This window comes from Cryptomeria japonica, chromosome 6 (assembly GCF_030272615.1).
Source record: "Cryptomeria japonica chromosome 6, Sugi_1.0, whole genome shotgun sequence".
Lineage (NCBI taxonomy): Eukaryota > Viridiplantae > Streptophyta > Pinopsida > Cupressales > Cupressaceae > Cryptomeria > Cryptomeria japonica.
The window spans coordinates 107,054,759-107,081,321 of NC_081410.1; the positions used below are offsets into that span (position 1 = coordinate 107,054,759).

The window sequence follows — 26,563 nt, forward strand, 5'->3', positions numbered from 1 at the left end:
TAAACTGCCTATGGGTCCCGTGCAAGATATTTTTATGGACAACTATTCCCAACCACCAAGAAGATCGGATAGACTCAAATTAATGCCAAAACAGTTGTAGGTGGTTGAAGTTGTGGTTGGTTGGATAACTGAGAATTTAATTGGGCATGGGTTAAAGCTGCCAACTTTTGGATGGCAGGTTGCAGCCCTTGGATGCAGTCCATCCTAGCCTTCGATTCATTATTGTAAAATCTATAAAAGGCAGGGGCCTTTCTTTTGTAAAGGGGTTAGATGGTTAGATAGTTAGATTTTAGAGTTAGAATAGGTTAGATCTTAGCAGTAGCATAGAGATGCTGCAGAAATTGTTGTAATAGGCAAATGAAATCAATATATAGACATTGATTTGGTGTTAATTGTCTTGTTTTCATCATGTTTGCATGGTTTCTTTCAGTATTTTAGATAGATCTTTCTGTTTTGGGTGTGCAGGTATTTGATAGATTCAGGCTCATACCACTGAGGATATACTGATTGTGTGTCCTTTTGTGTGGTTAACCTGAGCCTTCGATTGTGCTTAGTTCAATTGCAAATGCTCGTCTGAGCTATGCCAGAATTGGGTGCTTAGCTGTGCGTCTCCAATCTAAAAATCTTCCAAGTCCCTTTGAAGATTGCACCGTTCCTGCAAGGTTGTGAGCTATTCTAGCCAAGCAGGAATTGGTTATGTTGAATCCGTCTACCCGCATACCCGTGTTGTTAGTTTTAGATCTCCCAACCCTTTCCTTTTGCTCTTTATTGTGTAATTCCAGAATCACAGCAGACTAGCTTGTCGCAAATCGTAAGTCCCCTTGTGTTTCCAACATAAACACATCAGGCCACTGAAAAATCCCGCAATCAAGACCTGACAAAAGAAACCTTGAGGTTGTCTCCTCTGATCAAACTTAGAAAACAGCATTAGAGACTTCCTTATCTCAAGAGAGAGTAGGATAATCAGTTGGCTATTCTATTCTGCATTGGCCGTATGGAGTTTGCAGCAATTCAATTTCAGACACGTCAACACGCTCATCCAATTTGTTCAAGGCATACAACCGCTCTCGAAGACTGTCCATGTCGCCTAGTCTGTTGTCAATGGCAATCCGAAGACTCAGCACCATAAATTCCACTGACACCACCGCTTCCTGCCCAAACATTTATTGGAAGGGGGTTTGTCCTGTGGTGACCTTATACGTCGTCCGGTACGCCCACAATACCGACGGTAAACGTTCCTCCCAATCTTCCTTCTCCACTCCGCAAGACTTGTAAATCACAGAGACGATTATTTTGTTTGTCGCCTCGGCTTGCACGTTCGCCCGAGGATAGTAGGGGCTTGATAAGGAGTGGAATATCTTGAACTCAGTCGTGAGCAACCGGATTATGTGATTGACAAAATGTCCTCCCTAGTCACTCATCAATTGGATTGGAATCCCGTACCGTGTAATGATTTGCTCGTAGATAAACCTTGCCGTACTAACGGCCGAATTGTCTGGCAGAGCCCGTGCCTCAACCCACTTGGTCAAGTATTATGTGGCCACCACAATGTATCTGCACCGTCGGGCTCGACTTGCCTTCAAAAGTCCAATGAAATCCAGCCCCCATCGTTCAAACAATTCCTGGGCATTGGACGGGTTGAGGGGCATAAAATCCCTCTTCAACGGCCTCCCTGCCCGTTGGCACGTGTCACAACTCGTCACCCACTCCCGGGCATCATTGTGCAGTGTCAGCCACCATAGCCCTGCCAATAGAACTTTCCTGGTCGTGGTGTCGGGCCCCATGTGCCCTCCTGCCAGGCCTTCATGTGCTTCCCGTAAAACACCTTGAATTTCTTCCTCTAGGACACATCGTCGTAAGACCTAGTCAGGTCCCATTTTATACAAAAGGCCATTAATGAGTTGAAACGTCCTTCTCCTTAGTACGAGCTTCCTTCGTTCCCCTGGTGGCATCTCTCTAGGGAATTGTGATGTCGACAGATATTCCCCGATGCTTGTGTACAAGGCAGGAAGGACGACAATGCGGAATAAGTGGGCATCCGGGAAGTCTTCATTTACTCCTTTCACCGGTTCCCCTGACTTGATTCTAGATAGCCGGTCGGCTATCACATGGCTTTTCCCAGGTCGTACAATAATGTTAAATGTAAACTCCTGCAACAACAGCAGCCATTGGTTGATTCGCCCCTGAATGATTGGCTTATTCACCAGGTACATTAACGCCTGGTGATCCACATAGAATGTGAACGACGTGGCCAGTAAGTAATGTCTAAACTTCTGGACGGAGTACACCACCCCCAGGGCTTCCCTCTCTGTCGTACCATAGTTTTTTTCCACCTTTGACAGTAGTCTACTTGCGAAGTATACCAAGTGATCTAGCTCGTGATCGCCAACCTGCGCCAGTGTGGCCCCTATGGCAAAATTTGATGCATCGACATGTACATGGAACTCTTTGTCCCAATTCGGATATGTCAGGATTGGCGCACCTACCAACCGTGACTTCAGTTCTTGGAAGGCCTCTTTCTGAGCCGTCCCCCATGCATACCATTCACCTTTCCTCGTCAGTTTGTCCAAAGGGCGGGATACTTGAGCAAAATTTTTGATAAACTGCCTGTAATACCCTATGTGTCCTAGGAGGGATTTGACTCCCGTGACATCTGTCAGTGCCTCCATTTCCACTATCACCCGAATCTTGTCCAAGTCAGTCTTGAGTCTAGCCTTACACACTATGTGTCCTAACAGCTTCCCCTGAGGCACCATGAATCTGCATTTTGGGGGATTGGGTGCTAGGCGGGATCGCCTGCATCTCTCCATGCATTCGCCAAGTGCGACCAGATGTGCATCCTGGTTACTGTAGATGGACCAGTCGTCAAGGAACGCCCTGAAGTTCCCTACTGACATCTTGTCAAATATGTGAAGGATTATCCGTTGGAATGTCGTTGGCGCATTGCATAACCCGAACGGCATTCGGTTATACACGTACACGCCATCTTCCACTATGAAGGTCGTTTTTAATTTGTCCTCTTCAGCAATGGATATTTGGTTATACCCAGAAAATCCATCCATAAATGAATAAATTTCATGACCGGCCACTTCCTCCAAGATGCTATCCGTAAATGGTATTGGAAACGGGTCCTTTATGGTGACCGCGTTAAGGCATCTGAAATCCACGCAAATTCAGATCTGGTTTGCCTCCTTTTTAAGGGATATCACTATGGGCGACACCCACTCGCTGGTTTGCACTTTAAAAATAATCCCGGCTTCGAGCATACATTCGATTTCATCATTCACTCTCGTAGCATAGTTTTTATTCATTCTGTACGGCCTCTTCCATACAGGTACGGCCCTGGGTACAAGTGAAATTTGGTGTACGCACAGTTCTAGCGGCACCCCTTTGAGGTCCTTGTACGTCCAGGCGAATACATCCTTGTATTCCATGAATATTTTAAACGCGGTGGCTTTTAGGACTGGATTCCAGTCGTCGCCAACCAAGATGTTCCTTGACTCTGCTTCCGTGCCGAGGTTTGTAGGTTTTACGGACTCTTCGTACCGAATTGGTTTCATCATGTCAAACCTATGCGTTGGTGCCTCGTTGACAAGAGCATCCCCTTCCGTGTATTCCCCGTACGTTGGCGGAAATTCATTTTTCGTCCGGCTCCTCATCAACTTGCAACACTTTGCACCCATACAGCAACTCGTAGTCTTCCATTTGCCAATGGAAGAGCCCATTAAGGAATCGGTCTCATCTTCCGAACATCCTTGGATTCCCAAGATGTTTTCCTCATTCGGTTCCCTTCCGTACTTTCCTTAATGGGCTTCCTGACGCGAGTTCTTCAATCACGAGTTGTGCTTTCAAGTCGATAATAAATTTTCGCTCGACTTTCTCCATGGACAGCATGTTACGCTTCCAGTTGTGATTCGCTCTGGCCGCCACCAACCACCCTCTGCCAAGAATGGCGTCATATCCTTTCTTCGCAAGCGGAATCACCACGAAGTCGAGGACAAATGGTTGTATCCCGATGGTCACTTGTTGCGCCATGAGCGTTCCAAGAGGTTTGATACCATGTTGATCCGCTCCCAATAAGTTGAAGGTTGATGGCCACAGTGTCGGCTTGCCAAGCTTCTTCCAAGTTTCTTCTGGAAGCACATTCACTCCCGACCCGCCGTCGACAATGGTGTCAGTCAAAATGGTGCCAAGTATTCCCATTTCTACCACCCCCGGGTGCCGACCACTGTATAGTGCCAGGACCAATGGGTTTGTTGGTGTTCCGCCAGGAACATCCGTATTCCGGGTCAGTCGACTCTGTGGAGTTACTTGCACTGTACGTAGGAGTGTCGTACGTAATTGCGGCATCATTTCCAGGAGGTCCTTCATCTTCACAGGTACTTCAATCTGCAGCATATTATTCGGGATATTTTCCTCAACCTCAGAGCAGGAAGTACTTGCCGCTTCCTGAGTGTTCCCTTGTGCCAGCATTTCCTTCGCCACTTCAACCTTCGCCTCCAGTGCCCGTTGCTTCTCCGTGAGAGGGTCCAGGTATGTGGCCTTCTTTGCCTGTGACCATGTGAATGCCAATACCCATTCCTCCGTCCTGTCAATGTTGAGCATGTTCACTCCAGACTTTGGGCAAGTTCCATCATCGTGGTCTCCAGGCCCACACCATTTGCATAGTTTTTGTGGAGTTTCTTCTGAGGTGCATTCCCTGGCAAAGTAGCCCCATTGATTGCAGGCTCGACACTGGATCATTGGCCATCCCTTCACATCATATTGGATCCGGCCCCTCTTATTATTGTTATTATTGGTCTTCCCCCCTCGCCGGTTGTTCCTGTATCTGCCAGATGATGCATTATTGTTGGTGGTTTGTGAAGTTCCGACGGCCGGCTACTCTTGCGTGAAGAGAACTTGTTGGCTCCTGGTTTTCATATTGTAGGGACATTCCTTTGTCAAATGTCCGGCAATCTGACAAATGTCGCAAAAAGCCTTCTTGGGGCAGGACCCCTTGGTGTGTTCGTCACTCCTACAGTCCGTACACCACACATCATTTTCTTTTCTTCAGTCTTACTCGTACTCCCCTTCATGGCTTATTCTTTCAACATTCGTTCCATATCCTTTTGGAGCACGTGCACCTTTTTACTCAATTCGCCACTGCTGTTGCTTTCCCCGTCAAAGTCTTCATCGTTGTTGAATGAGAATTTATTACTTTTCTTCTTCTTTTACGTTTTGTGTTCGCTCTCGAGGTCCATCGCCCTATTATAGGCATCGTCATATGACGTCGGGGGTACAATTTTCATCTTCTTCCGTAGGGAGGATTTCAACCCTTCAACGAACCATCGTTTCTTCAACCCATCTGCGGGTTGGCTTTCCATTTTACCCAACAATTCTTTCAGCCTCCGGCTGTATGCCTGTACTGTCTCCTTGGGACCTTATTTGGTACTGTATATCTCGGCTATGATTTCATTGTCATCACGGAGCAACCGAAACTCCTCCTTGAATTCCTTCTATAGATTGGCCCATGTGGCCACTTTTTGCTTGTCAACATTGGAGTACCAATTCATGGCAACTCCACGTAACGTGGTTGGGAACTGTTGTACCCACTCATCCTAGTTCGTCACTCTGTTGGCGGACCAAATAGTTTCACATGTACGGCAGTGCTGTACCTGGTCCTCCTTGTCGTCCCCTGTGAACTTTGGCAATTTCTATTTACTTGCCATCCCGCCGCTGGGTCTTGCTCCTCTAATGCCTTGTGTGCTTGTACCTGGTGATCTACCGGCTCCGCCTCCTGCATTTGACCCTCCACTCGTGGGTCCTCCGAAGAAGGTTGCTGACCCCGAACCGAACAAATTGCCTCCCGTATGGTACCCTATTGTTCCCTCGGCATCTTCGGTCGTACCGTCACCTTCGGTCGTCTCCCTCTGGTTGGTTGTCTCCCTCTGGTTGTCCTCCGAAATGGACAAGTTCTTTAGGAGGTCTCTAGTAGCGTCGATCAGGTTTAGATTTCGCCTTGTTTGTTCCACCAACTCTTCGCGACTTCTTATCCTATGGTGGTAATCTGGCGAACTGTAGAGTTCTCCTTCGGCACCCTCTGTGACTTCTTCTAGGTTCCCTTCGGGAACCCTACAACAGCGTAGAGAGTGTAATTCTCTCCGTCTATCTCTGCCTCCGCAACCTCCATGACACCTCCTAGGTTCCCTTCGAGCAACCCCTCGACCGGTCGTCCATCGGCAAGCTGCCTTAGCCTATGCCTCCGTTCTATCTGTTGTCTGAGTTTCAACGCTCTTTGTGCCACTTCCCATTCGTCACTTTGTATCTTTTTATTTTTGTCTTTATTTAGTATATTGGGCATAAATCACTTCCGTACACAACAAGCACACACCATGTGCACAAAACAAAAAAAAAACTTTTATTACTTCATCCCTAGTACATAATGTATGTCACTGACATACTCATTACAATGGGGGTGTTCTTATTTATTCTCTCTGACCGTTAGAGTTCATGTATTGCGCTCATCTTCTTGGCGCTCCCTAAATTCCCATAGAATTTGTTGCTGTCGGTTCTCTCGGTAGATGTCTTCCCTTCGATTCTGGAGAGCCAAAAATCCTTGTGCCAAAAGGTTAGGCAGTTTGCTCATCAACCAATTCACAGCGGGGCTTACTCCGAGCGAACTCCACAGCATCTTCTGGGGCATCTTCGGCAGTGGCTTCCCTCCGTACGTGTGTTTCGATTGCCGCCTGTAGGATGCAAGAGAAATCCTTCGTGAGTGTCTTTTTCCCCTCAAACAATTCTTTGGGTTCTCTATCAGGGTCACTAGTTCCTTCTGCTAATGGTTGTCCCATTATCCATGTGCCATGTAGTACGTCTTTTTCCCCATTGCTCCTAGGTTTTTACTTAGGCAACAGCGCCAAATGTTTTCCCCGTAGGGTGTCAAGTTAAGACATTGCATAAATGACAGAAGTACACAGAATATATGGAACTCACAAGTGTTCTATTGATTCATAATAAGCCAGTACATATAATGATAGCAATATGTACGACCACAAATACATCCCAAAGACTGGAAACAGATACAATATAAAGGAGTCTGGTCAGTTATCTGGTGCCAGCTGTCGACAACCGACGGGTTAACTGTCGACACTAACACAATTTACCTTGATGCTTAATTACCCGACAACATGGTTGGGAAAGGATTGATGTGTACTTGCCCTTGAAAAGTGATTTGAGGCAATGAGGTGATAGAATTGAGGCTAAATTACAAATTTCGCTCCTGAGGTCCAGAGCGAAATTCCTAAGAGGTCTAGTGTTTTGCCTAGACCCTTGAGCGAAACCTATTCCTAGGCAATTTTGGAGGTGAATGATTTGATCTTGGTAAGGTAAGGTTGAAAATGAGGTCTAACTGAGCAACTTTGTCAATTTTCGCTCCTGACCCTTCCAAAGGGTCCAGAGCGAATTTCATTATAGGGCCTATCCTTCCAAGGGGTCCAGAACAAATTTCATCCTAATGCCTTCTTGTTGATGATTTAAGGTAAGAAATGCTATGTTAGAATGAATATGTCATGTATTCTTAATCATCTTTTGTTTGTTTTGCAGATCAACAAGACCGAGCTAGAAGGAAGAACAGACAACGGCGACCTATTCAAGTTCCATCATCATTAAAGACACCTCAAAATGCATGGAGGACTCCTCAAAGTGCTTCTAAAGTGTTGGAAGACTTCAAGTGTTCAAGGAGTTGCAAGCTATTCTCAAGATCTTCATTCTACCACATGGAGAAACCACAAGATATCAGAAGAAAGATCTTATAAACACTTCAAAGCGATATGAGCTACCAGAGGAGGAGTGACTTGACCAAGAAGGAGGCTTCATCAAACACATGAGAGTCAAGGAGGTACATCATTCATCAAGTACATCAAGGACAGAGGAGGATCAACCAAAGTCAATGCAAGGGTACGTTGAAGAAGCAGATAGTTTCAGAAGAGTTAATCAAAGTTAGCTTCTCAGCATCACCAAATTGAGTATCAAGAGAGATACGAGCAAGTACCAGACAAGGTGGCATCCCAGTCATTGTTCCTCCAGTTAGATAGCTCCACCTCAACATGTCCAAATTCAACGTACCTGACTCACTAGTGATGGCACAAACTTCGAGGCACCTATCCTTGACATCTATTGGTCCATTCTCATGAAATGTAATTTTCTCATTTGCTAAGGGAGTTTGTTGTGACAAACCCTAATTAGGGTTTTCATCTTGTAATCCTAGCCATTCATTCTAAATCAATCAGAGCCATCAAATTGTAAAGAGCTCCCTATATAAAGCTCTGGCTCTTCATTTGTAAAGGTTAATAGTTAAGAGTTAGCTAATAATAGTTAGAGATTAGTCAATAGTGAATAGTCAGTAAAAATAGAAAAGCAATTAAAGTAGATTAGGGAGAGAAGGCAAGGAATTGTTGCCCTGATTGTAAACGAACTCCATTTTCATTGAAGTTATGGTGAAGTGTGTTGTTTCTTTGCAATATGCATGGTCTCTTGTTGAATTTTCATTTTAGATGGTAAATAATTAGATTGAATGAAGGAAGTTATTGAATGCACTCGCGTGAAATCCACCTAGTCCAAACCACTAGCCTCTTGCTGATTGTAAGTGTGCCCTGCATGGTCAACTGGCATAGAATGAGCTTAATCTCAAGTCGTTACGCATCTATTGTTCATGCATTAACTTGAGTGGTGATCAATGTCTGATGTTGTATGATTTGAATATATTCAAAGCATCCCTTAGAAGATTGCATTGAGTTGGCGTCAGATTGTTCAACCTGATGGTGAGACCCAGCCCCGTATGACTCCACCTAGTCATTCATCCATCTTCTTGCATTCTAGGTCTTAGATTAGATTCTCCAAACCCTGTATCTTTTGATATTTCTTTATCTTCTAGCTAGTAGATAGGATTCAAGTTCCAGTAGATTAAACACTTAGGCAGTCGAATGTAAGTCCCCTTGTGATTCCAGCAAAATCACATCATACCACAAGAGCTTATCCACACGTAGAGACCCTACATATAAGAACCTTGGAGTCTTCTCGAATGATGCTTAGGCGAAATCTTCAGCATTCGAGGAAATTTTGTTCAAGAGAGGATAAGATACCTTGGTATTTTATTCTGTGTTCACATGTGCATGAAAAACACATCAACAGTACCATATGTATATCAGCACCAAACCCTATTGTTTTCCCCAAGTTTAGGCCCTTGTCCCCAAAACCCATCCCTACGTCCCTGCATCCCTCCGTGAAGAAACTTCGTGGAACTTCCAACTCAAGTGAATGCAAGATAAACCCTTAAGCCTCTTATTGCCCAACACTAGAAATAACAAACCTTTGCCATGGCACAATAATATAAAAAATTACTAAGAAATTAAACTTTGTGAAGGACAAACAAATCCTAGAATGTGGCCCATTTCTATAACATCCAATCACAAAGAGAACTAATTAGTAGCCACTAAAGTTGATTGACAAGAACATTAAAACTGGAGGTCTTGGTCTTCGCCTTCTAAAGAATGTAAACAAACTTGGTTACAATTGAGGAAATGGGAACTTCTATAATGAATCATGTGGAAGTCAAAATCTCAATGTAATTGGTTACAAGTGGGGGATAAATCACCCCATTATGGAATCAGTGGAAGTAAGATCCCTTCACATTCTCCATCTGAATATGGCCTGGAATCTTATTCTGAGCTTCTACTACAAGAGTTTTTGGTCAGAACAGAAGGAAACGATCTTCCATGGGAAAATCTAGGTTTCAGATTGATTCTGAAAGCATATCAAGCAAAGCTTCAAGGAAACTTACTTAGCTCACTCTATCATTCTATTACAACTGTTTGGAAGTAGGCTCAGGAATTGCATCCTAATGGAGCAAGCAGACTGTACTTTTTGAGAAATTAATTTATTGCTTTCTTTTTGCCTTTTAAAAAGCATATAAGCTCAAACACATCAATTAGAAGAGTAGATCATCCCATGTTAGCTATTATGAAATGGTTCACTGTCTAAATTGAATCTACCTTGCAAGTTACTCCCAAGAGAAATCATTTTTGCAGGGAACCAATAAGAATCAAGCTGACCTATCTCTCACTCAGAAATCATCTGCACCAAATCACAGAAATTTAGCGAATTTAACAAGTCATTTCATATGCAACACCTAGTCTAAACTGGTGATTATCTGTATACTGTTTGTGAGGACTACACTATTTGAGTTAACCCATGAAAGTCTCAGAAATCATCCGACATAATAACATGAGATTTATCCATTGCACAATTAGAAAGACTCTATCTAGCCTGCTTTCAATTGGAAGGAATACTTGTTGAAGAGAACTACTCTGATGGCAACCTATTGGACTGTTACAGTACGAAAGATAATATAGCTCATTCTTACAGAGATTTCCATCAACATAAAAGGTTACCCAGTCCACAGTTATTTTAATCTAATTCGCTGCCAACTGCAGAAAATCATTTGAGAACCATTGTTGAAGGGAACTATTAAGGCAGCAACTTATCAGACTATTACGGTCTAAACGATCGTCTAGCTTATTCTTAGAGAGACTTCCATCAACATAAAAGATTAACTAGTCCACCGTTATTTTAGTCTAACTGGTTACCAAATGTAAAAATAAAAATAAAGATAAATCTTGTCAAAATTAGGTAAATTTAACTACCATATCATTTTAGAGAATTATTTTGCACACTATCATAAAGATTTAGAGGTCAAGCTAAAGTATTATATTTCAACGATCCTATTAGGTTCTTAAGAACAATGTGACACGCTACTACTGAAGAGATTTGAAGTTTAAGCGAACCTATTGAGGTACAAGGAACAATTTTGCACAGGATAGCAGAGAATTAAGGTTAAGCTAAAAAATATTAAATTTAAGCATGCCTATTATGAAATAAATTGAAAATTTGGTACCCTATTTAAGAGATTAGAGGTCAAGCCAAAATTTATAAACTTAAGAGAGCCTACATAGTTATCAAGAATAATTTCCACAATATTACAGAGATTTACAGGTTAAGGTAAACATAATTAAATTTTGGTGAGCATAGTAAAATTACAAAGAAAATTTTAGCACGGTAGCGTAGATAATAAGCGATTAAGCAGAAAATAACTAAATTTATGCAAGCCTGATAAATTATGAAGAATGACTTGACAAAATACTCACAGATTGTTCACGTAATTTAATTGATTTATGAAGAATAGTTCACACGTAAATAAGAAATTTTGCATTTTCAGTTAAGAGGTAATCAATCAAACTGTCGACATAAACCACCCCCTAACACCTATTGCAATAAATTATTCAACAGCAAAACACTTGTATTAGTATTAGCCAATTACGGCTTTACTTTTAAAAACGCACTTACGGTTGACCAGGAAATCTCTACTTATAGCTTAACTGATACAAAGTTTAAAATATTTAGGTCAAAATAACCGTGAGAATCAGCAATGCTTACTAAATCTGAGTTTAGAATACCTCTCATGAAATAAATGTTATTGAAGAATTTATGCTACTTGAAAAAATTTAAAGAAAAAATTTAACACCTGTGTTGAACCGGGAAAAATCATCTTACCGCTATATTTTCTACAAATCCCCGCTAATCTCCTGTCAGCTGCACGGTAGCCAAAATGAAAAACTCTTTGCGAAATTCCATTCTGTCAAAAGCCCGAATCGGAGATTAAATTTGTCGTCTCCAAAAATTTCGCAAAGCACGAATGATAACTGCATTCAAACTAAAATCATGTATTAGGATTATTTGAAACAACAACCCCAAAAAAAACAAAAACCTTCAATCGCTCTGAGCTTCGGAAAATCGCCGTAGAATAGACGCGAGAAAATTTCTGTTGCGGTAAAACATTATGTGTGTTAACATTTCCCCTGTATGTGTGAAGTGAACCGCCATATGCCTCTGTTGGCAGAATATTTAGACTGCAAGACATGGCTACAAGTTGCCTGTAGAAATGTCTGCAGATAATGCATGCAGGAAGACGATTTATTAACATGTCTCATGAAATATGTGCTGATAATGCTTCAGTGGTTTGAATAATCGTCCTGCCTATTTTAAGATGTTATACAAGACGAGCGTACATCATCCGTCGCGGGGGTCTGCTAGTACAGTAGATTTTTAACTGTAAGAAAGATATGATACCTTTGTCTCTGTTAGAATTGAATTTTCTGTTTTTTTTACTGCAGATGTCGAATACAGTTTTTGAAAACAGAAGTTCCGTCGATTGACAAGAAACTGGAAGGTTTGAGTAGGTTGAAACTATTTGAAAAACCACCATTTTGAAATTTTACGAAAAAAATCTAATGCCATGAAATATTGTTTTTATAGGCATAAGTGTTAGCATTGGGGATTTTGTGTGGGAAGGTAATTAGGTTTTTTTTTAGTACAGTAAATTGATAAGTGAAATGATTGAGAATTTTAGTGGATTAAAGAATTTTTTTCTTCATTTCTTAATATTTTATCAATTCAACAATAGGCATTCTTCATAATCTTATCAAAACTAAAGGAAAGTAAAATGTTTTATTTTCATTGTCAGTATATTCAATTTGTTATAAGATTGTCTAATAGCTAAATCCTATTCAACTTTCACATATGATTTTCATAAAATCTAATGAATCAAAAGGATGACAACAAAATTACAAATTGTAAATATTAATATTGTTTTTGTTACCAGTGGTATGCATACTTATAGCATTAGTAAAACTCTAATAAACTGACATTCATATACAAAAGATTTCACCTTTGTTCATTATAAATTTTATGCATTTTTTATGAGGATCTTTAGGATGGCAATACAAAACCAACATAATGAACACAAAAACTATTCAGCAAAGTTTAATTAAGATATATTAAGAATTGATAAGCTATAAACAATGTTCTTTTCTTCAAAAACGTTGTGACCCTATTGGATTCCATCCTATGATACGCCACAGACCAATTATGCTCCAAATCTATCAAAGAGATGCAAACATAAATTGACAATATCAAATCGGATGACTATAAAAAATTATTTAAGGAAAATTATTAGCTATTCATTGAAAATTGCAGGTTTGGATGAACATTTTGATCTACAATTGAGGAAAAACATTGTTAGGAAAAACACTATGATTTGCAATTGAGGAGAAACAATGTTAGGAAAAAGTTGTAAGCACGTAGAAACTAGACATTTTGAAGTTTAACATATAAATTAGCTAGGATTACCTTTAAATTTTTCTTATTCAGTGTTGTGTTGGGGGAGGTATACGGGTCATGGGTTAGCAATCACCTTAAATGCAATCTCTTTAGTATTTAGTCGAACAATAACAAGTAAGACTACTTGGACAAAGACTAGTAATGTTATGGGGGATAACATTAGCTGGGTAGATCAAACTCAAAATGTCTTAAATGTACTAGTTATTGGCTCAAGATGGACACCTCATTCAAAAAAGCAAAAATGTTCTTTTTATAAGCATACTTGGACTACTCTAATGCTTTGGAAATTACTTGCAAGATTTTTTACTGCTCTTAATTTTGGGGTGATTTGGCTGTGGAAATGAGAACTATGGATGGGATTCCAAGGACATGTAAACAAAATAGGGTGGAACAATGGTAAGGATGCAAGTCATAAAGAATAAAGATTTACAAAAAGAACAATATAGTATAATTAATGCATGGATATAAGCATACATGGATTACTATGATGCTTTTGAAATTATCTACAAGGTTATTTGATGCTCTTAATTTTGGTTTCTCTCTGTTACTAATTTTCTTCAATGTTCTCCCTTTTATTCCTTACCCATCCATATAAATTGTATTTGGAGGTGTGTGCTGAAAAGTGTGGAATCTGCAAAAGAGAATCAAACAACATCAAACACACACATGAAACATTATGTTAGAGTTAGAAATCAAAATAGAAACTAAACTAAGTTAGCCTCAAAATCAAGAACCCCAAGCGCGTCTCATGTTCCTCTATCTCCAAGTATCTTCAAGATTGAAGGTGGCTCTCACAAGGAAGAGCACTTAGTCTTTTAGATGTCAACCTAAAGAATGAGATTGAAGAATATGCCAAGATCAAAATGAATGCAACTAATATCCTAGCTAGATGATCAAATGATATGAAAAGATGGAATGCAAGATATGAGATTAAGATTGATTCCAAATTGAAAGCAAGGTGTGCTAATTAAACTAACATGGATATTGATATGAAATTGATATACAATGGTTATGAATTAAGCTAGCATGAAAATGGGATTACCATGATACTATCAAGATAATGAAACCCAAACTAGCATGCAACTAAGATGATCTAAGTGCTTGAAGATGACAAATTGAGCTCCTTGATAACCTGCAAAATGACTATAAGTTTGATGCACAAGATGATGGATCTCAAAGAGTGAAGTGAGGGGCTCTATTTATATAAAAAATAGAGAAATGGATGGTTGAGATTGAGCAATCTCAACTAGGGCTAGGATGGAAAGTTAACAATCCATGAGGGGAATTCAATCCAATCCCAAGTTGACAAATGTCACCTTGAGATGGCTTGAGAGGATGCTAAGAAAGCATTAGATGCTAAGTAAGCATTAGGGATAACCTCAAGGGATGATATTATCCAAGGGAGCATGCTATTGTCCAAGAGGTAAACTCTTGTGCAAAGTTGAAGGATGGTCAAAGGGACAACCATCATGGGCTAGGATGATGTCTTGTAAAAGGCATTAAATGCCTTTTGAAGACTTTGGAGGTTAGCTTGTTGAAAGTTAGATAACCTTTAAGTCTCATGTAAGAGCCTTACAAACTTTAGAAGACTCAACAAGTTAACTTGTTGAAGAAAAAAAATTCTTGAATGCATTTAGAAGACTTTCTTCCAAATTTGGAGAAGTGACTCCCCCAAATTTAGGTAAGTGACATAATTAGAAGAATTAGGCTAATTAATGAGGGATTAAGGGGGTTCTAGAATAATATTAGCATGCTAATGGAAAATGTAGGAGAATGCAAGTGGAGGGAAATAGGCATTTTTAGATAAAATAAAAGATTTATTTTAGCCAAAAGGGGTGCAACTTGCATTTGTAGGATTTTGCAAGTGGGGGGACTATTCACAAAAAAATAATGATTTATTTAAATGCAAAGGAATTTTTTTTTAATCAAATATAAATTCAATTAAAAGGGAAAAGGGGGTTTTTAATTAAATAAATAAGATTTATTCAATTAAATGGCTAAAGGGTACTTAATCAAACCTTAGTTTAATTAATAGGTTAGGCTAGAAGAAAAGGATTTTAATCAAATCTTTAATTTGATGAATAGGCTGATTGGAAGAATAGGGATATTAATTAAACCTTAGTCTAATTAATAGGAGAATTCATGATAATTAAATGATTCATTTAATTAGTTGTGCAAGTTTTAGGTGTCTACAGGAGGCAGTTGGGATTCAAAGTTTGGACAATGTGGAGGGGCGGTGGACTTAACAATCTATGCTAGGTGCATATGTAGCCACATAAATTATTGACAAAAAGTGGACAAGAAACCAAACAGAAATTTTTGTAAGGAAAAATGAACTTTTTGAGGAGATATGCTCCCATAAAAAAGCCTTGTTACCAAAATTTTACTCATGGTTCATTTTGGTTGACTGTTTTTGTCCTAGGAGCTAACTAAAGTAAAAGAAAGATGCATTTACAAATCATTTCCATATTACATTCATATGTAGGAATGAATTCATATAAGATTACAATACACTTCATTTATACACATGAATGAAACATGAAAAAGATTCAACAAATCTTTTTTGAAAGACTAATCTTTATTGAAAATTTGTACATTTCTTCTCACACAAGTTGTGAGACTAGCCAATACTTGTTCAATACACATAAAGCAAAATCTATACATGAATAAGTACATTGAAAAGCAAATGTACATAAGAAGAAAGGGACCAATCATTGCCTGAATGACCAATGGTTTGGTGTTGTGCCACTCTTTATTTGTCTTCAGCTGCTAGTGTACTTTGCTCCACTGCTACCCTAGTACCTGCATCCATTGTAATAAATGATGTTAGAGCTATGAAAAGATCTAAGCAATGAAATGTCTCTATCATCATATATACACTATACCCATGTAGGTGTAAATTCAACTCTATGAGCATTTAAAAGCAATGTATATCTTAAGTGTATAGGAAAACCACAAAGAATCATCATGCATACCTAAGATAGGCATATATTTTTCTAACATGTTTGTTTCATGTGCAGATACAAGTATAATCATGTTCATTTTTATCATGCAGAGTAAAATGTGGCTTCTGCAAGGGTTGAGCCCAACATGTTGGCATATAAAAACTAAACAGTATAATTACAGACTGATAGTAAGAGTTACAAAGTATGAATCCTTACAAGTTCATCATTCAGGCTTCATAAAATAGTTACCATGTATTTCCTTTAAAATACAGTCATAGAGTATCACTATCTATGTGGTCAAAGCATAGTGATAAGATCATTGTTTCAGTCACATTGAAGCAACAGTAATATGGATATCCGCTTGAAGAGAATGAGTAGTGACTCTAACTGCCAACACAAATAGTTCATAGGACATCAAAGAATTATCAATCAGAAAAGGGTATTAGTGGTAAGGATCTTCAATAGAAGCCATTCATCATATCCTCACTGAGTAACTAGATATAGGAGGATTGAAATTCCTCCAATCTGGCAAACCCATATGATTCAAAAGATCTCCAAGTATCACTAAGACCACATGCTACCTTACAGAGGCCAAGTGCGGATTCAACATTCTATTTTTGTTTTGATATGACTTCCTTTTTCTTTTCCTAAAAGTTCACACTAAGGAGAAAAAGGCAGTCAATGCCAAAACAAGGTAGAACATTGCTAAAAAAGGTATTGACACTGTTCCATTTTGGAAAAGTATGATCCTGGAAGTCAATGTGTACTACATCAAAAAAGATGTTTGAATGTAAAAGAAAAGAGGGAATTGAATATATAAATGAACTTCAAGAATACAGCAGTGACAAGGTATCATAGTGCATCAAGTAATCTAGCAACAGTAATGCAGTGTTTCAAATGTTTAAATACTGGAGAAGTTTCAAGACCCAAGTGCAATGACTTCAAAGGATACCATACGTCAAGTAATGCATTTACAATGCAATAAAATGCTACAGGTCAAGTTCAAAGCAACAAGTGCCATATTTCAATGTTTTAAAGCAGTAGAACATAACTTTCCAAAACATGCTTTTCAACACAGTGATACAGTGCAAACAATATTTAAGTGCAAACTCAGACCATAAAAAACAGAGTGATGCCATTCAGATGTGATGTATCAATGATGTCATTACAGGTAGTGCAACATGGAAATGCCATAGTTTTTCAATGTCAAATCCAATTAAGAATAACAGAACTGAAAAGTGCAGTTGTATCAAAAAATTCATTAACATGGTGTCTTCTGAAGTTACAAAAAATATGTTTATAATGCAAAAGATAAAGCACATGTTTCAGTTACAAAAGAACAACTTATGTGAAAGACAACCCTTTTGAGTTCACATATTTTATCTTCCAGAATGCAGAGCATAATACAACTTATGATAACAAAGCAAAGGATTGGTCGTGATGGAGTTTTATAACCCCAAGTGTTGTCAAGAATAATCATTATGTTATGTTGTCATATTATGTTTATGTTGTCGTCGGTAATAATGAGTTATGACAGTTAGTTAGTTAGTTAGTTGTCCTGAAGGGCAGTTGGACGTGATGGTTGGTCGCACCCCTTCAGGTATTATATATTGCATACCTTCCCTTCTTAGTATCATCATGATAGTCGGGGTGTAATGTTATAAGCACTTGATGTACATGGACTGTTGAATTAATACAGAAACTGGTTCTTTAATATATTTCCATTATGTTCTATGCATTTACGTTCTGCATTTAATCATTTACTTGTATGTGGCAAACATTTGGCGCCATTGCCTAGACATACTCAGGAAAGGAAGGAGCAGATGGCGCACAGACACGATAGGCCTACCCGTTGGTGAGATTAACCCAGAGGTCGACAACGCGCAAACAAAGCTCTATGACGGAGAAGACACTGCAATGAGGGAATTCTCAATCTTGCTTCAGGTGGCCATCGAGACCTACATTCGAAGGGAGGCCACAGAGGCTAATGTCCCAACAAGTGTAGTGTGGACCACACTAGAAGTTAGCCCCGCAGCGAATAGGTTGATGAACCACCTCCCCCAACTGCTTTCACAAGCATCACTGGCACAACGAACTCGTCTGGAGGAGATTGCCTATGAGGAGCGATGCCAACAAGTCCTCCAACAGTACGAAGAAAATAGTCGTGGCTGGGAAGCGGAGCATGATGGCACGAGGCCAAGGGGAAATTGAACCTTGAACCTGCAGGAGGAATAAAGAACATTCTATATTATAATAATGGTGTTGTACTATTGACACAAATTGTATCCGATGAGATGAATTAATAAAGAAGTGTTCTATTTTCATATTTTGTTGCTATTTATGGGGATGTACGGGAACTAATGCCCAACGTATTAAACAAAGATAGAAATAAGAAAGCACAAATTGAGGAGTGGGAGGTTGCATAGAGGGCCTTGATTCTGGAACAACAAGTAGAATGTAGACAGAAGCTGAGGCAACTTGCCGAAGGATGACCTGTCAAAGGGTTTCCCAAAGGGAAGCAAGGAGGTGTCACGGAGGGTGCAGAAGCCAAGGAAAATTTCTACGCGTCGCCAGAACACCGTAGGATGAGAATCCACAAAGATTTTTTAGAGGAAACAAGGCTACGAAGGAATCTGGTCAAAGAGACCTGGGATCAATTCAGGAACTTATCCCTTACGCTGCACAGTGAGGACCACCGAAGGGAGCCAACAATGAACACGGGTGAGAATGGAGGTGAGGGCAACCATACGACCATAGGTGTAGAGGAGCCGCAGACACATGACAGACATAACACTGTACCCCCAGTCACTCAAGCAAGAACACCACCAGCATGAGAAGGAGTGGTGTGGGTGCACGATAAACACAACCACCTCCGAGGACATTATCCCCATCAATAGCTAATAGGCAGAAGCTGCCAAAATTCACGAGCGATGGGAAGGAGGATCCCGTCAAGGACTACAAAACCTACAAAATCATATGGGCGGCCAATGGTGTCACGGACCAGGATGAATGGACGACGCAATTACCAACAACATTACGAGGAGTCGCCATCGACTGGTACTCAGATATTGATAAAAATACAGTGGCCACATGGGACACGTTGTGGAAGGCCTTCGAGAAGGAGTTTAGCCTACTCGAGGATGACAATGAAATAGTGGCAAAGATATACAACACTAAACAAGGACAAAAGGAATTAGTTCATGCCTACGAAAGGCACCTGAAGGAGCTAATGTATTCACTTGCGTACTCCAGACCTTCATATTGTATGGGCACTCCTTGATGGAGTGTCCCATTACTTGGTAAATTTTGCAAAAGGCCTTCTTTGGGCATGTACCCTTCGTATGTCCTTCCTCCTCGCACTTCATGCACTACACGTCTCCTTCGATCTGGCTAGTAGGGCCTTTCATCACTTTAAATTGCCTCATCATGCGCTCCATGTCCCTCTACAAGGTCATCACTTTCTTTTTTGACCCCTCGTTACCACTCTCATCAGAGGAAGAATCATTTTCCTCAGAGGAGGACTTCCCCTTTTTCTTGGACGTTTTGTATTCACTTTCTAAGTCCATAGCCCTATTGGAGGTAGCATAGTTTAAGGAAGAAAATGAAGATAGTCCCTCCTTCATCATACAATGACGCATATAATAGGGCTATCGACTTAGAAAGTGAATACAAAACGTCCAAGAAAAAGGGGAAGTCCTCCTCTGAGGAAAATGATTCTTCCTGTGATGAGAGTGGTAACGAGGGGTCGAAAAAGAAAATGATGGCCTTGCAGAGGGACATGGAGCGCATGATGAGGCAATTTAAAGCAATGAAAGGCCCTATTAGCCAGATCGAAGGAGACGTGTGGTGCACAGAGTGCAAGGAGGAAGGACATACGAAGGGTACATGCCTGAAGAAGTCCTTTTGCAAAATTTGCCAAGTAATGGGACACTCCATCAAGGAGTGCCCATACAATATGAAGGCGAAGGCCCAGAGTATGCAAGTGTTGTTCACTGAGCAAGCCACAACATCCGCACCAGAGGGTACGACCCAACAAACCAAAACAACAACGTCATCTGGAGGTTACCGGGACAACAAATGTGGCGGCGAAAGGAATAACAACAATAACAATAACTGAAGCCGTGTCTAGTATGATGCCAAAGGCCGACCAATGATCCAATGTAGGGCCTGCAATCATTGGGGGCACTTCACCCGGGATTGCATGAAGGAAGCCACCCCTCAGTACCTCTACATATGGTGTGGGCCAGGTGACCACGAGGACGCAAATTGCCCGAAGCTAGGAGTAAACCTTTTGAACATCGAACCTATGAAGGCAGAAGTGTTGGCAATCACAAGGGCACAGGCCAAAAAGGTTGCATATCCAGATCCTTGCACAGAGATCGAGAGGGTGTGGAAAGCAAGAGACAAGATCACAAAGGAAATGGCTGCATAAGGAAAAAACAACCACAAGGCCACAAGCTTGTCACGGATGAGGGGAGAAGAGAGAATTTTACGAAAAAATATTGCAAATGGAGGTACTCATGAAGATTCAAGACCTCCTTGAAACCATGCTGCAATTAAAAATGACTATCTTAAACTCTGTACCCACACAAGTCAAAACGAGGGAGGTCGCAAGCCCCACTGTCGACCCCATGTTGTTAGTAGTCAACAACAGATGCCAAGTGGCGATGGTAGAAATGGGCATCCTGGGGACTACCTTAACGGACACCATTGTGGACAGAGGGTCAGGAGTAAATGTGCTCCATGAAGAAACATGGAAAAAACTGGGAAAGCCTACATTGTGGCCTCCCACGTTCAACCTACTAGGGGCAAATCAACATAGGATTAAACCCCTTGGTACCCCCATGGGCTAGCGGGTGATAATTGGCATGCAGCCATCCGTGTTGGATTTTGTAGTGATTCCAATGAAGTAAAAAGGGTACGATACCATTCTCGGGCATGGATGGCTCATTGTAGCAAAAGCGAACCATAACTAGAAGCAAAATACTCTTTCCTTGGAAAACTTGGGGAGGAAGTACGTGATCGATCTCCGTGTGCAAATGGTGAGTGAGGAGTTAACATCTTCCTCTGACTCAGAATCTGAGGGAGACCAGTTGGGGGAGGATGGATACGGACACGACATGGAGCCCAGTGATGGAGGGGTGTTAGAACTGGAAGCATGCTCAGGTGATGACAGGGGCTCCTTGAATGGCCTCTTCAACTGGCAAATGGGAGATTATGAATCATTTACACTCTCATGCAATGTATTTAGTATCAAGGAAGAACCAGACATATTTCCTCCAGAATATAGAGAGTACAAGGAAGGGGAGGCCTCAGTGAATGACATGTCGGCACACCAGTTCCCAAAGGGGGAGGCTATTAAATATCAGGGAGCCAATTTGAAGGAGACAAATCTTGGGGGGACGAGTGACCCCGAGATCATCCTTGTCGGAGTTGACTGGAATGCAGTGCTGAGGGTCATAGCCTTCAAAAATTTTGTTGAATACAAGGATGTTTTTGCATGGATGTATAAGGACTTGAAGGGCATGCCCCCAGAGCTATGTGTACACCGCATAACATTGGTACCAGAAGCTTAACCGGTAAGGAAGTGACCTTACTGTATGAACAAAAATTATGTGACACGAGTGAATGATGAAATTGAGCGAATGTTGGAAGCGGGCATAATCTTCAAAGTACAGACAAGTGAATCGGTGTCTCCCATTGTGATTTCCCTCAAGAAAGAGGCCAATCAGATCCAGATCTATGTATACTTTCGGTGTCTAAACGCTATCACTATTAAAGACTCGTTTCCCATACCCTTCACCGACAACATCCTCAAGGAAGTGGCTAGACATGAAATCTATTCCTTCATGGATGGGTTCTCTGGGTACAACCAAATATCCATCGCTGAGGAGGATAAGTTGAAAATGACCTTCATGGTGGAGGATGGTGTGTATGCATACAACCGAATGCCCTTCAGTCTATGTAATGCACCTGCGACCTTTCAGCGCATTATCTTGCACATCTTCGACAAGATGTTCGTAGGGAACTTCAAAGCCTTCCTGGATGATTGGTCTATTTACAGCGGACAAGACATACACCTAAAAGCCCTTGGGGAGTGCCTGGAGAGATGTCGAAGGGCATGGTTGGCCCTTAATCCGAAGAAATGTAGATTCATGGTACCACAGGGAAGATTGCTTGGACACATTGTGTGTAAAGAAGGATTGAAAATGGACCTTGACAAGATTCGGGTCATAGTTGAAATGGAACCTCCTATGGACATCACTGGGGTAAAGTCCTTCCTTGGTCATGTAGGGTACTACAGGAGGTTCATCAAGAACTTCGCTGAGGTGTCCCACCCATTGGATAGTTTGACACGGAAAGGGGGACCATACATCTGGACAAAGCCATAGAGCAATGCATTTGAAGAGCTAAAGACGAGATTGATGGGAGCACCCATACTCACATACCCGAATTGGGATAAGGAATTCCACGTTCATGTGGATGCTCTCCAAGGTTGAACCATCCCATTTATTTTGCAAGCGGGTTGCTCTCCAAGGTTGAAAAGAACTATAGTACCACAAAATGCGAAGCCCTCGGCATGGTCTATGCCATACAGAAATTCTGTCATTACCTACTCACTACACCATTCACATTTTACATAGACCACCAGGCACTCATGTACTTGGTAAACAGGCCTATTATCCAAGGGAGGATAAGTCATTGGCTATTGCTACTATAGGAGTTCACGTTTACAATTGTGGTAAGACCAAGGCGAAGCCATGTCATAGCCGAGCAGTTGTCTCAGATAAAGTCGGGGGAACCTTCGGAGGGAGTAAATGATGATTTCCCAGATGCGCACTTATTCCAAATAGTTGTATTCCCTTCGTGGTACAAGAAGATCATAGAGTACCTGTCGATATCTCAATTCCCGATGGATATGCCCCCAGGGGAACGTAGGAAGCTAGTACTAAGAAGTAGGACCTTTTCACTGATCAATGGCTTACTCTACAAAATGGGACCGAACTAGGTACTAAGGCATTGTGTCATGGAGGAAGAAGTCCCCAGTGTATTAAGGGAGGCACATGAAGGACCCGCAGACAGACATATGGGCCCAGACACTACGACCCGCAAGGTGCTTCTGGTAGGATTCTGGTGGCCAACCGTACATCACGACGCCAGGGAGTGGGTCGTGGGGTGCGACACTTGCCAACGGGTGGGCAAACCTTTGAAGTGGGACTTCATGCCCCTCAACCCTTCGCACGCACAGGAACTCTTTGAATGATGGGGACTCAACTTTGTAGGGCCTCTTAAGGCTAGCTGCACACGATGGTATCATTACATTGTGGTCGCTACAGAATACTTGACTAAGTAAGTGGAGGCGAGGGCTCTTCCAGATAACTCTGTAGTAAGCATGGCTAAATTTATCTATGAACAAATCATTACGCGATATGACATACCTATTTAGTTGACCAATGACTGAGGGGGCCACTTTGTGTACCATGTCATAAGGCTGTTGACCATAGAGTTTAAGATTTTCAACTCATTATCGAGCCCGTACTACCCACGTGCCAATGGGTAGGCCGATGCCACTAATAAAATATTGGTGTCGGTAATCTTCAAGTCTTGCGGAGTAGAAAAGGAAGACTGGGAAGAGAAGTTACCCTCTATATTATGGGCCTACATAACGACTTACAACGTGACCACCGATCAAACTTCATTTCAACTGATGTATGGTCAGGAATTTGTGGTGCCTGTCAAATTCATGGTACCCAGTCTCCGAATAGAAATTGAAAATAGACTCGGAGACATGGAAAGCTTGCAAGAGAGGCTTTACAACTTGAACAAACTAGATGAGTGTCGAATAGTGGCGTAGTGGGCCACGGAGGCTGCACAAGCCAGAAGAAAGGTATGGCACAACAGACACCTAAAACGGGTAAGATTCACCCCGGGACAACTGGTTTTTAAATACAACAGGAAAAACAAGATCAAACCAGGGAAGTTTAAGGTGAGATGGCTAGGACCCTTCTAAATTTGCGAAGTTGGGGCCAACGGGGCCATCTGACTGACAACGTTGGACGAAAAACAGGTGCCTAAGGCTGTGAACGATTCCAAATTGAAACTATACCGTGAATGACAACCGCACCAGCAAGTCCTCAGGGACAAAAATGATTAAAAACAATATTAAAAATTAAAAAAAAAAGAGGACCACGGTGGGACCACCGTGCGGTGGAACCACCCTGCGGTGGAAACCACCGTATAAAGACACCCCGCCAAGCATAAAGACACCGTAACCCACACAAACACGCAACCCAGCTGCATATACAAGCGCACACAGCTGCACATGCCACACATAGTCGCACAACGCACACACAAGCACATGCAACCACACGTAGCCACACACACACAGTCGTAGGCATTCGGCCTGAAGACAAAGGCGACTAGATTTCCAGCATATCCATAACCATTGCCGTAGGGAAGGGGAAGTGGTGTAACAGTTTTATGGGTAGCCATATCTCAGCTGGCAGGTTAAGGAGGCAAACTACAGGGAATGCATTCAACCGGTAAATGTCATTAGTGAGCAAAGTTGCCGACAAACATGGACAAGACCATGAGGGTTTTACCATCCATAGTTTGAGTTGCAGGAGGCACCGATATAAGCACCAACACCAGCAAACAGAGACATGGGCCAAAGATAGCCACAACCACAACCACGAGAAAGGTTACCGCCAACACTATTGTGTTCGAGGGTGTGAATGGAGCCAAGTGCTACAAGTGGTGGCAAGAGACTGTTGCCGATCACAAAGAGAATTTTTTTTTTACAACGAGCAGGAGTTCGTTGGGCTATCCAGATGCCGGTTTTTCCCATGAAGAAATTCAAGGTACCGCTGTGAATGATGGTCGACGTGTTTGACGCCACCTCCAGAATGAGCATGTTTGACTACGACAACCATAGGCTAAGGGTTTCTTTCACAACTGTTGACTTTACAAGGGTATTCAGCATACCAGGCCGCAATGGGAAGAAAGTGGAGTTAAAAGCTAAGAAAATCAATAAGGACACGAAGGAACACTGGGTGAAGATGGTTTCACACAACCTTACACCGGTTGAACTGGCCTCTGTGACCAACACCACAAAAAATAGGGAAATGAAAAAGTCATTTGTAGCCGAAGGGCCGTGGCGTTGTATCATGGATGTCATGAAGAGTCGACTTACCAGGTCCAACCGTGCATCGGATATTGCCCTACCTCAGATTATTTGGATGAATGGACTTATGAATGGGGTGCAGTACGACTGGGCTACAATATTGGCTGATAGGTTGTATGAGTTCATGACTCTACACCACCGCACCTTTTACATACCGCACTACGCCATTAGGTTGTTCCTGGAGGCTATGCGTTCCCAACTGTCAGAGGAGGCACCAAGGGAGCCACCCATCTTCTATTGGCAACATATGGATGTAGGGATGACACCTATGGTAGGGCAGAAGAGGTGAAGGTAGGATGTGTTTGAGTTCGATGACTTTGACAACGAGCGGGAAGAGACCTCGAAAGCCTCGAGTGACTCAGATGGAGATAGTGGGGCAAGCTTAGTCAAGGCCATACCAGCATCCACACCCCCACCCAAGTCTTGTTCACCACACCCATGCTGACCACCTCAACGCATTTGAGTCCGTCTATGGGTGGCTTTGTGTCCATTCTGGCCTTTGGGGAGCGGAGGTCGCCGGTAGTAATGGGGCTGCCATCAGGGATAGAGGAAGGGAGGATAGAGATAGTTCCATCAGAAGAAGTAGGTGAATCCGAGCCCACAGGGAAAGTGCAGGGGCCTGATCAAATAGTGACAACAATGATAGGCGGGAGGATACTACACCCCCTCGAGGAGGACAGTTGGTTGAGTAGGGAGTTTGAGATGACACCCATGTTGCCTAGGCCGGTTACTACCATTTCTCCCTCACGGGCTACTACTGTGCGCGGTGACCCTCGGGAGGACTTAGACGTGAAGGTTGTGGACTTAGATAGCAAAGGTTCCCCCAGGGATGTGACACACTCGACGAAGGTGCAGGACAGGGAGTTGGCACTGGAGCAGATAATAAAGGTCCACATGGACAGCCAACGAGGCAGGGTAGAGAGCCACACAGAGAGCAGGTAGTCAGGGCAGGTAGACGTGGAGGTGTACCTCCAAGATATGGTGGGCCGAGGGCATACTTACTTTCAGGAACTAGTATAGACTTATCTGTAGGAGGAGGTCCGTTGAGGGCGGGAGGTTATTGCTTCCCTTCAGTCAGAGGGTCTCGACAACACTGTTTAGGAGTTGGAGCGGTTGCTCAGGTTTATGCGAGAGGGTTGTTTGCAGGCATTTGATGCCTGTTGTGAGAGAGGTGGATGGCCAAAAACTGAGACGACAGAGATGTTGGCCACATAGGCAGTGA

The 26,563-nt window shown here is 41.9% G+C and overlaps 1 protein-coding gene across 3 annotated transcripts in view; it reads right to left on the reverse strand.

Annotated features, from left to right (window-relative positions):
- Positions 1-12,298, reverse strand: part of LOC131030544 (probable acyl-[acyl-carrier-protein]--UDP-N-acetylglucosamine O-acyltransferase, mitochondrial) — a 185,449-nt gene extending 173,151 nt beyond the window's left edge. The window contains exons 1-3 of one of the 3 annotated variants that reach the window (XM_057961408.2): positions 12,163-12,298; positions 11,801-11,978; positions 11,587-11,668 (exon numbers count right to left, since the gene is read on the reverse strand). In XM_057961408.2, the coding sequence (XP_057817391.2) occupies positions 11,587-11,668; positions 11,801-11,953 (235 nt within the window). In that variant the 5' untranslated portion in view covers positions 11,954-11,978; positions 12,163-12,298. Of the gene's footprint in view, positions 1-11,586; positions 11,669-11,800 lie in introns of all 3 variants that reach the window. The other 2 variants (XM_057961406.2, XM_057961407.2) reach the window with 2 other exon arrangements.
- Positions 12,299-26,563: the final 14,265 nt, after the last annotated feature.